Source organism: Melozone crissalis, unplaced genomic scaffold (assembly GCF_028551555.1).
Source record: "Melozone crissalis strain CALT ecotype California unplaced genomic scaffold, PUWL_Pcris_2 ptg000061l_1, whole genome shotgun sequence".
Lineage (NCBI taxonomy): Eukaryota > Metazoa > Chordata > Aves > Passeriformes > Passerellidae > Melozone > Melozone crissalis.
In genome coordinates, this window is record NW_026535839.1 from 17,066,546 (window position 1) to 17,076,828 (window position 10,283).

Consider the following 10,283-nt stretch of genomic DNA (forward strand, 5'->3'; position numbering starts at 1 on the left):
CAGGACTGAGGGGCTGGGGGCAGTGCCAGGGCTGCTGTGCCAGTGCTGCTGTGCCAGTGCTGCTCAGGGCTGGTGCCACTCCTCTGCTGCAGTCACCCCAAACCCAGCATCACAGGGCAGCTCCTCCCCAGTGAACATCCCAGTGCTACGGGACACAGCAGAGGGATAAACCCAGCTCCAGGAGGGCAGCCCTGGCAGTAAGGGCAGCCTGGCTGCTCCACGTGCTGGCCTCCGGCTGCTGCACTCAGCTGCCACCACCCCGAGGTGACAGTGGCCAGGCCAATGCTCGTGGACAAACTGTGGCCATGCAGGACTCGCTGTGGAACTCCCACTGCAGAAAGAAACCAGCTGTGTGTTATTTGCTGACCTTTTCCTTCAGATGCTCCAGTCTAAGCTCTCCCCAGGTCAGTGGAAATCCTGGAGGCATTTTGCCAGCTCTGTGTGTTGGAAGGGAAGGTAGTGCCCAGCACGGAGCCGGGGTAGCTCCATGACCGTTCTGCAGAGCAGAGCAGAGCAGAGCAGAGCAGAGCACAGCAGAGCAGAGCAGAAGGGGTTGGTGCAGTGCAGCTCCTCCAGCAGGGAGAGGCTCTCCTGACACAGGGCAGCACCTGCGGGAAGGCCCCGCCTCACCCTGCCCGTCCTGCAGAGCCGCAGCTCAGCTGGGCCTCACTTTAATCTGAGCTTAAAATGGAGATACTGACAGTGAGGATGGGCTGTCCTGAGCAGGCTCTGGGCTTGATCCTTGTGGGTCCAATTCAGGAGACTCCATGAACCAAGAGTGGATGGGGCTGCAGAAGCTGTTGGGCCAGCACTCAACTCCAGCTCTGGGGCTCCAGTGCCAAGCAGCAGCTTCTGAGAGCCCTCAGCTGCTCCCGGGGCTGCCAGCAGGGCCAGCCTGGCAACAGCCACAGGGAAAATGATGGAAGAGCATGGAGAGGGAGGAGAGGAACAAACCCCATCCCTGGAAGCATCCAAAGCCAGGCTGGACAGGGCTTGGAGCAGCCTGGAACAGTGGAAGGCATCCCTGCCCACAGAACTGGGTCTCTCAAGTCTCTTCTGTCACAGACATTTTTCGCAGAAATCCTTTCTTTCAGATTTCTGCATTTTCTGGGAAGCAGAGGCCCCAGAGGAGAATGTAAACAATTGTTATCAGCTGCTGTGGAATGCAATAGGATGCACCTGTGATTGGTTCATGTTTCATGTTTTTAGTTAAGGGCCAATCACAGGAGCAAGCTCGGGGAAAGATTCCCAGGATACAGAACTTTGTTATAGATTCTTGCTTTCTATTCTTAGCTTGGCAGCCTCTGCAACTTCTCTCTTTATTCTATTTAGTATAGTTATAATGTATTATATATCATATATCAATAAATCCAGCCTTCTGATCAAGAAACAAGATTCTCGTCTTTCTCTCACCCCAAGCGACCACCTCAGGTCGCTGTAATACTCTTCCAACCCAGAGCAGTCTGTGATTCCATGAAGAGTCCAGCTCCAGCCAGGATCCTGGGGGTTCCACAGTGCCAGCCCTGTCCTCCACACGCTGCCAAGTGAGTTCCCGTGCCAGATGCCCAGTTATGAGACAGCCACCACATCAGTTCTACTATTATTTATTTTTTTAAATATTTTTGAAAAAATATAATTTTTTTACAATATTTTCAACTTAAACACTATTCACACTGAACACGTATGGCAGCTTAACCTACCCAAATATGAAGTTTAAGAAGCCAAAACTGTTCTAGCTTTATTAAAAGAAAAAAAAAAAAAAAAAACCAACAACCAAAAAACCAAAAAAAAAAAAACCCCCAAAAAGTCGTTGTGCTGTAGACTATTGTGTAGTGATGATTAAACAAAGCAAGGGAAAAGCACCACTCAAATCACTAATGCTGGGGTTTGCCTGGTTAAATCCAGCTGTGGGGAGTTGGATGCTAAGGGTTCCACAGGCAGTGCTGTGTGGGATGCCCGTTCTTGGCAGGAGCTGTGATGGATCTCACACCTCCCTGAACAGCACGGGAAGGGAAGGGAAGGGAAGGGAAGGTTTCTAACATGATCACACACTGCAAAGGACAGGGAACTGCTTCCTCCCAAATGCCTGGATGTTAGTTCAGGAGCTGAGATCTACGACTCTGCACAGGTCTGGGAGATTTGGGTTAAGCTCACGCTGCTTCCCAGGATCACGATGTTTTGTAAGGGGGGAAATTAACATTAGTAACAACACTGATACCTCAAAGGAAAGTCAGCTAATTTGCATAACAATCAGATCTCCTCACTTTCACTTGGAAGTTAAGGCATTATCAGGTGCAAGCTAGCACCAGTTAACACATCTTTAGTTAAAAACAGACCATTCACCGCAAATTCCAAGTCCTGTTTAAAAAGTCAGAGTCTGCAGAAGGTTTTATTAACGTGGTACTTTGTCTCAACTTGACTGGTGCTTCTTACCTCACTGCCTCCTTCGCACAGAGCCAGGGCCCAATTATGTTTCCATTAAACTTTTGACAGATTTACTTAATAACAGTCTCAGCACTTTTATTGAGCATGCAAGACTAACAAAACTTTGGCAATGCATAAGTGTAACACAGTGACAAGAAGAGAGAGCTTTTACAATTAAATCTTCTAATACTGGCTTCACAGTGTGGAAATTGTGCTACATCCACCAAAAGAGGGCCCAGTCTACTCAAATGTTTAAGTACTTCACCCCAGGAACAAACTCCTTTGCGTTTGGATTCAGATTACTCTTGACCTGAGGAAGGGAAGAACAGAAATCGAGGTGAATTGTTATTTTCAGCTTCTATTTTTAAGCTGAAGACAATTAGAGGCAAAGGTTTATGGATTTAGAGGAACAGTCAGGTATACAATAGGCTTCTTACACTTAGCAGCAGTCAATAGTCCCCAGAAAAGCCCATTCCTCTCCCTGAGTTGTCCAACCTTCCTTAGCTCCACCTGAAGTTTCAGCTGGATGAGGGCTCAGGGAATAAGCAGCAAACCACAGGCATGCACCAAACACAGCAGCTTCCCCTCACGCTGAAATAGCCTTTGCTCAAGTTGAGCTGTTAAAACGTGCCATGAGGTTTTTAAATTTTGCTTATTTAAGCAAGAGGTGACTTGTTCCAGGAACTTCAGCCACTTCTGGGAATTTCATGTGTATGAGCACTGTATTGATTTTTTACATGTCTCTATCTGTGGCCCCCCTGTCCTGCCCCCTGGCAAGCTGCTGCTGCTCCATGTCCTGCAGGTCAAGGCGGACACCAGCACCTTCAAAAGGAGCTCTTTATCACAAAGAAATGGAGGATTAGGCTTTTCTGATCCTCACTGAGGCTGAAACTGCTGCCTGCAGCTGCTTCAGCTTGGCAAAGTCATGGTCTGCATCTGAATCTCAGAGCAGTTTGTGTGACAGGATGGTGTGGGGTCTGTGCTCTGCACGAGCAGCTGTGGATTCTGTGAGGGAAAAGAAGCACATGCTGCCCTTTCCTTTGGGCTGAGCTCTGCACACAAGTCAGACAGCAACAAGAGGGAAATAGTCACAGTTTGGCTGCTTTCCCCTTCCCTAGAATTGTTCCAGGGATCTGCTGCAGCTCTCCCAGTCCCAACCAGACCCTGGGACAGGGCCCAGACCAGTCCAACGTGTCAGTGCTGGCAGATGCCCAGTGACCCTTTCCCAGCCCTGGCTCCACTCTGTGCCCTTCTTTCATAACCTCCCACCCACTCCTGGAGTTGTGCCATGGGAAAGGCTCCACGTGGGTATGAAGAAAGCCACCAAACAGGTCACATCCCATGGAGACACCTCCTTCCCACCTACTCTGCACAGCCAGGCAGGGTTTAGCAGGCTCCTTTCTGCTGGAAGGACTTTCTCCTGCCATAAGCAGCAATAAGCCCCAGCCTTACACAAAGACTTGAGCTTTAGAAACAGAATGAGAAGCTGAGCTTACCACCAGATCCTCCAGCGATGAGCTGTCACTGATAACAAGGTCATTGAACTGGTCCTGGATTTGATCCATTGTTTGTGGGAGATCACGGGCTGGAATAAACCACTCATGCTCCTCCTCCTCTTCCAGCATCTCCTGGAAACAGCGCTCGATAAATTCTTCTTCCCACAACTCCTCTTCGATCTGTGCAATGAAAAGAAACTGTTTCAGCAACAGATCCCTTGTGGGCTCCTGGGGGGTTCATTCCCAGGTGTGTGCACCCAGTGACCTTCCCAGCTGCCAGCAGCACCCCAGCCCATGTCCCTGCAGCAAGGACATCAGTGCTTTGCGCAAGGGATTGGGGCTGCAGCTGAAAGGGAGAGGCAGGAGAACCCCCCAGCCCCAGCTGTTTGGTTTGCAGCTTGTTATGACCTGAAGGAGAAGGAAAATGTAGGTCCCAAGCAAAGATTTCAGCTGTACCAACTGGTCTGGACTGAGCTCGCTGCAAGTATGAGGAAGGGAGCTGTGCCAAGACACAGAGCCAGGCAACACTCCCCAGGAAAGTGTCCTGAGGGACTCCTGGGGAAAAAATAACCCCTGCCTGTCACCTGGAACAAGCAGCCTCTGCTGGCTGCCAGCGTGTGCTCAGCCACTGTGCTCCCCTGGGGAACCCCACCTGATGCCAGCAGCTGGGAGGAATGCAGCCCTGCTGTCCTGGGAGCAGCACAAACCAAGCCAGGCAGAACTGGCACTGCAGAGATTAAAGCAGTTTTCCCTGGCTGTTCAGTAAACGAGCTTTGGAGCGAGATCATCCTACAAACTTTCCATGTCCTGAATCAGAGTGTGTAAGAGAGGAAAGCAGGGAAACAGAAGCTGGTGTGAAGGACTGGCCCAGACACAAGGGAATGGAAAATTGATTCAGGACAGATTTAGAAGTTCACTCAGTGGAAGCTCGAACAAGTTTTCCCATCTACCCTTTGCTCTGAAATCAAACACCTCCTCAATCCTGGAGTGGAAATTCAGTTACCACAAACACCAAATCAAAAACATTAACACCAGATTATCAGGAGTGCTGTGCAATCTGGGTCCTTGCCCTTGGGGCAAACACACTCACGAGCTCACCTGGTGCGCTGGGGAACGGGGACTCATCCCCACATGCTCAGAGGCACCGCCCAGGCACTGCAGAGGCACCGAGGGCTGACTCAGTGATTCCCCAGAGCAGCACTCCAGGAGGCACTGCCTGGTCACAGGCTCCTGTTACACAGGGCTTGCCCAGCTCCAGGGGTTTGGTTACAGGCCTGTACCCCTACAAGTGCCTCCATGGCAGCTCCAGCAGTACTAAATAACATTTAATTCCCCAAATAGCTGGAAATTAGGATTGCCTGTTTTTATTTTCCAGCTCCAGTTTAACTTGCTCAGGCTCCCAGAGGGCTGTGTCTGCAGCAGCAGGTGACCAGGCTGCCCCAATTGTGTCTGAGCATGACCCTTCTCCCCTCAGACTCCCACCTTTCCTCTGCTCTGACAATGGAATCTGTGCCTGAAAAATCATGGCACAGCTCCTTTCCAGAGAACTACACCCCCTGTATACTAACTGTGGGACAGTTCCCAGGGGGAAAAAGCCACCAAACAGGAAACAATGCACGAGAGAACAGAGGTTTTGTGAGCAAACCTGGCTCTGAGTGAGCTCAGAGCTGCTGGCCCCCTGAGGATCCTGGGCTGGTAACTCAGCACCCAGCACAGGCAGCAGCTATGGAGGGCACAGAGCAAGCTGGGAATGGCAAAGGGGTGTGGAAAGAGGTGGGCTGTCCCCAGTCTCCAGAGCAGGAGAGAGAGAAAAGGGTGACAGAGGCAAGGTGGCAGAGGAAGGTAGGGCTTCCTTCCCACCGGATAAAAAAGGGAGCTGTAAGACTCAAGTATGAAAATGAGCAGCTGTCACCAGCACCCTGTGGAGCAGCAGGGCTGTTCCCAAGGCAGGTGTGCACCTGGAATTCCCCAGCTCAGCACGGGGGCACTTAGCACGTCCACACACGAACGCCTCCCGGGCCAGCCCTTCCCAAGTGCCACGTACCTCTGTCAGCTCTCTGCTTTCCCCTCCCTCTGCAGAAGCAGGGAATTAATTAATGGATGCATTAGAATGTGCTGCACTTCCTGTATTTTCCACCAGGACTACAGAAGATCAGCAAGGGAGAGCTGTTCGTTCCCCAGGATCACTCCAAGAGCCCATCTGAAGGAGGGTCAGTGGTGGACCCCAGCTGGGATTTTGTCCCTGGGAAGTGACAAAGGACAGAGGGGCCAAGCAAAGCAGGGGGTTACTTGCCTGCCTGTTGAACTCCTCCTCGTTCTCCATCCACATGTACTCAGCAAAGGGGTTGTCATCCTCGTGGGAGTGCCCGTTGATGATCACATCCTCGCTGATGATGCTGGGGCTGGTACTGCTGCGACTCGGGTCCTTCATGGCTGCCACTCCGATCCCAAACCTGCAACTGAGGAGAGCACCATCAAACACCTGCAGGCTCCTCATGCCCTGCTGCACCAGCCCAGCCCAAGGCAGCAGAGGCTGCACCTGCACTCAGGGGCTCCAGGCAGCCTGGCCCTGACTGCAGCAGAGCTGTGAGATCACAGCAAGGAGCGGCATCACAAGCACCGTTCCCATTGTGTGTGTGGCTTCCAGGCACAAATTAATTTCCCAAACTGAACCTCACCACAGCCAATGAAAAGTGACAGGAAAAAACAGTAGGAAACTTGCCAGTAGGAAAATATTTAAACACTCAAAAGGAGAATTTGTTTTCCAAAGCACTTTTCAGTGTTGTGTGTGATGGCACGAGCCAGGTTTCACAGCCCTGTCCTGCTGGGAAACCTTGCAGTGAGCAGAAACCACGAGGAACTGACCCTGCGCAGGGCCACCTGGAAATCTGTGTGTTCTGAGGTGACACAACATTGCTGCTCTTCTGTGCCATGCCCAAACAAACAGATCAACACTGGAAAAGCTCAGTATTTGTTGGATAGTAACACTGGGAGTATCAATTTTCTCTAAACAGTACACAAAGTGAGGCAATGTCATAAAAAAGACCTAAAAAAAACCTGACCAAAAAAATCCATGACGCCAGTCAAATTTTAATGTTTTTTTCATGTTAAAATTCGCAATGAAAGTTGCAGCAAAAGTGAAAATATTTTTATTTTATTAACAAAACGTAGTTGTCTGCATATCAAAGAGTGCCTTCTTCAGAGAGGAGGGTGTCAAAATGCAGCCTTGTTGTTATTAGAGTACAAGGGCTTATCACCCAGCACCTCACATTTTCTCTTTGCATTCCAGATGGTTCTGTTATCTAGGGAATTAATGCAAGTTTGGGTTCAAAACTCTTGCTGATACCAGCTAAAAACCTGCCACCTCTGAGTGACCAGTTCAGAAAAGCACAAAGCAGAAGGAACCTGCCTGCCTTGCTGTGTTCCACGTTTCTCTATCAAAGGCAAAGCCCAGCACAGAAGTCACTGCAGCTCCCTGGGAAGTGCCACAACTGGGAGCAGATGCCTGTATTCCACTGGGTATTCCACGAGGGAAAACAGGTTCTTTTTGGTGTTCTTTCAACACAAACTTGTTGAGGATTACTGGCAGCATTTACATAAAGCAGGAAAGGATGTTGTGTTTAAACCCAAATTCAAGCTTGAAATTGCTTTAAGCCACTTCAGCTGTTCCCAAACCAACACATGGGATGGAGTACAGGAAAAAAAGCCTAAAAAACCAAATTTCTTCCTCCCCCCCCTTTTGACTGTCATATCTTTTCACCTTCTCTTTTGTGGAGCTAGTCTTGATATTATTATTTTCCTGAAAGCAGCTGCCTCAGCAGTGAGGAACTCAGGCAGCTTCTACACAAAGGCGACTGTACCCAGACAAGTCCAGAATGGTAAAAATAATTAAAAAACCAACCCAAACCCAACAAACCAACCCTACTTGTTTGTGTAAAAGCTTGCAAGGGTAATTTGTTGAATCACAGGCCAGCTTTGCCGTTTCTAAAGCGTTCCCACCAGACAGGAGCTCCAGCTTTAGGAGGGAGGGAGGGAGGGAAGTGCAGCTTGGACCAAACCAGCTTTGTCCAGCACTGCCCAAGGGTGATGGGGATGATCCTCAAGGCTCATCTTCTCAGCCTGAACATTTGAAGTTTATCTGATGAAGCCTTCAGACCATTCATGCCTTTCCCACACTCACTTTTCCTGCAGGAACTCTGAGGAAGGCCCAGGCTGGTTCCTCACTCACAGCACCCCTGATTTAATTTTCTGCAGCTTCCAACAGAACAAATAAACCTTCCCATTTCTCCACTCTGAGACACAGACCAGGTTTCTGTGCTCACCTGGGGACAAGCTCAGTCTTGTTACACCAGTACTGGTACAACCTTTTCAGTCAGGGAATTCTGAGGGGGAGAGCCAAATGCCACCTCAGTCTTGCAAAAAGTCCCAATCCAAGCAGGCTGCTGCAGGAAACAAGCCCCAGTGCCAGGCTACACTGCTGCTGGGAATAAAAATAACCCATTTTCCATCTGGGAGTAGGTGGGAAGCAGAGGAGCTCAAAGCTCCTCACTGTGGAAGAGGAAATGTAACACTGGCAGTGCTAAAGAACAGAAAACAGGGAGAATTCTGCCACGGTGACACGCTGTGAGGTTCTGACCCAAGCTCCTCTGGGATTTTGGTGTGGAGTGGGGGTGGTGGAGCAAGCACACTGCAAGTGCATAAGGAAAGACATTAATAAAAAATAGGACTTGTATCTTAGGGATGAAGACAGAAATAAAAAATCCTGTTACAACAGGCTTTCAGCTAACCCTGAGCTGTTTTCTGTATGCAGTGTGCAGCTTGTTACTCCAGAAGATCACTAATTCACCCAGTAATTCACCCATTTCCCTGAATTTTGCTGCAGTTACAGCCATGAAGAGCCCTTGACCGACCATCATTAAAATTCAGAGCTTTGTGACTGAAGAGGCTGCATTTAAAACCCAGTCACGAAAGAAGATTATCCACTGCCTTCTCCGGAGGTGAGGTCAGGCCTAATTCCATGCAGCAACCACAGCTCCTCACCCGCCACAGAAAAAAAGAGAATTATTAAGTAAAAAAAAAATTACAGTATTTGCTTTAAGCACCCAATACTAACATGGTTTTAGTGGGAGCCGAAGATTAAAGGAGGGTGTTTTAGAGCAGCTGGGGCAGAAGTCAGCGACTTGTTTATCAGCCGCTGATTGCCCCTGCGAGTCGGCAGCACCGGCCCAGCTCCTCCTTATCTATCGAGATTAGCACACGGCTCTTATCGAGGGAGCTGATTAAAACCGCCGTATAATTATACTCGCCCAATAAACAGATTTCTTAATCAAATCCACGCGGGACGCCAGCGCGATCTGACAGAAACGCCTGGGAAGCTGCGCTGGAGGTTACCGACCGCAGCCGCCTCCCCCGCGCGGGGCTCAGCCGGGGCTTGTGGGAGCAGCGCCCCGCCAGGGACGGGGCCCCCGGGCGGCTGGGCGGACCCGCTCCGGGGCCACGTTTCGGCAGCAGCGGGGCCACGAGCCGGTGTTGTCGGTAGCCGGTGCCGGTAACCCCGGGCCCCGCGCTCGGCCCCGCGCGGGCGGTAACGCGGCGGGGCCGCCGCCCCCCGGCCCCGCTTTGTTCGGCACCGGCCGCCCCCGCAGGCCCCGGATGGCGCCGCAGACAATACCGAGGGGCGGCCCCGCCGCGGGGGGTGGAGGCCGCGGCCCGGCGCCGCCTCAGGGGAGGGGGCGGCGCCCTCGAGCCCCCGCGGCGGCGCCGGCGGTGCGTGCCCAGAGCCGTTCCCCGACTCTCACCTGCGGTGCGCAGAGGAGCCGCCGCTCCGCCGTGACCCGCCCGGACCCCACCGGACCCACCGGCCCCGCTCCGCTCCTCCCGGTCCGCGCTCGGCCCGGCCCGCCCCGCTCCGCCACACACCGCCGGACCTGACGTCACTTCCGCCAACGCCGGGCCCCCGCCGGCTCCGCCCCCCCTCCCCCGGAAGCGGCGGCGGCAGGCGCGCGGCAAGCCGCAGCATCGGCGGGGGGGCGGCGCGCTGCACACTGGGACGTGTAGTCTTTTTCCCCTACCCTCCTCCCGGCGCGCGGCATGCCGGGAGCTGTAGTCCCGCACTGCACCTGGCGGCCATTTCGCGTGGCGGCGCGGGGCACACTGGGAAGCGCAGTCCGGCCGGGTGGCCGCCATCTTGTGGCAGAGGCCGTGAGGGGGCGGGGGCCGAACACCCCCGGGACACACGGAGGGATCTCCGAACGGCCCCGGGGCTCTCACAGGGAGGGTGCCAACACCCCGTTACGGGGCACCCCCAAGGTTCCCTCAGCCTCCCTCGGGACAGCGGCTGACCCGGCAGGCGCAGACCCCTCG

The 10,283-nt window shown here is 52.4% G+C and overlaps 1 protein-coding gene across 2 annotated transcripts; it reads right to left on the minus strand.

The window, feature by feature from the left end:
• Positions 1-1,751: 1,751 nt before the first annotated feature.
• Positions 1,752-9,813, minus strand: PAIP2 (poly(A) binding protein interacting protein 2). 2 transcript variants are annotated; one of them, XM_054287805.1, is made up of 4 exons: positions 9,719-9,813; positions 6,214-6,379; positions 3,921-4,100; positions 1,752-2,734 (listed from the first exon to the last, which is right to left on the minus strand). In XM_054287805.1, the coding sequence occupies exons 2-4, from the start codon at positions 6,349-6,351 to the stop codon at positions 2,669-2,671; spliced, it is 384 nt and encodes a 127-aa protein (XP_054143780.1). In that variant the 5' UTR covers positions 6,352-6,379; positions 9,719-9,813; the 3' UTR covers positions 1,752-2,668. The 2 variants fall into 2 exon arrangements, with proteins under 2 accessions (XP_054143780.1, XP_054143779.1); XM_054287804.1 differs by having other exon boundaries at positions 6,214-6,373; positions 9,719-9,793.
• Between the last annotated feature and the right edge of the window lie 470 nt (positions 9,814-10,283).

Bases quoted from the DNA above. Each gene is read 5' to 3' on its own strand.
- PAIP2 (XM_054287805.1), bottom strand. From the start codon at position 6,351: ATGAAGGACCCGAGTCGCAGCAGTACCAGCCCCAGCATCATCAGCGAG. The intron at 4,101-6,213 runs GCAAGTAACCCC...TTCATTGCACAG, and splicing joins AGGAGGAGTTCAACAGGCAG to ATCGAAGAGGAGTTGTGGGA. The intron at 2,735-3,920 runs GTAAGCTCAGCT...TCCCTTCCTCAG, and splicing joins CATCGCTGGAGGATCTGGTG to GTCAAGAGTAATCTGAATCC.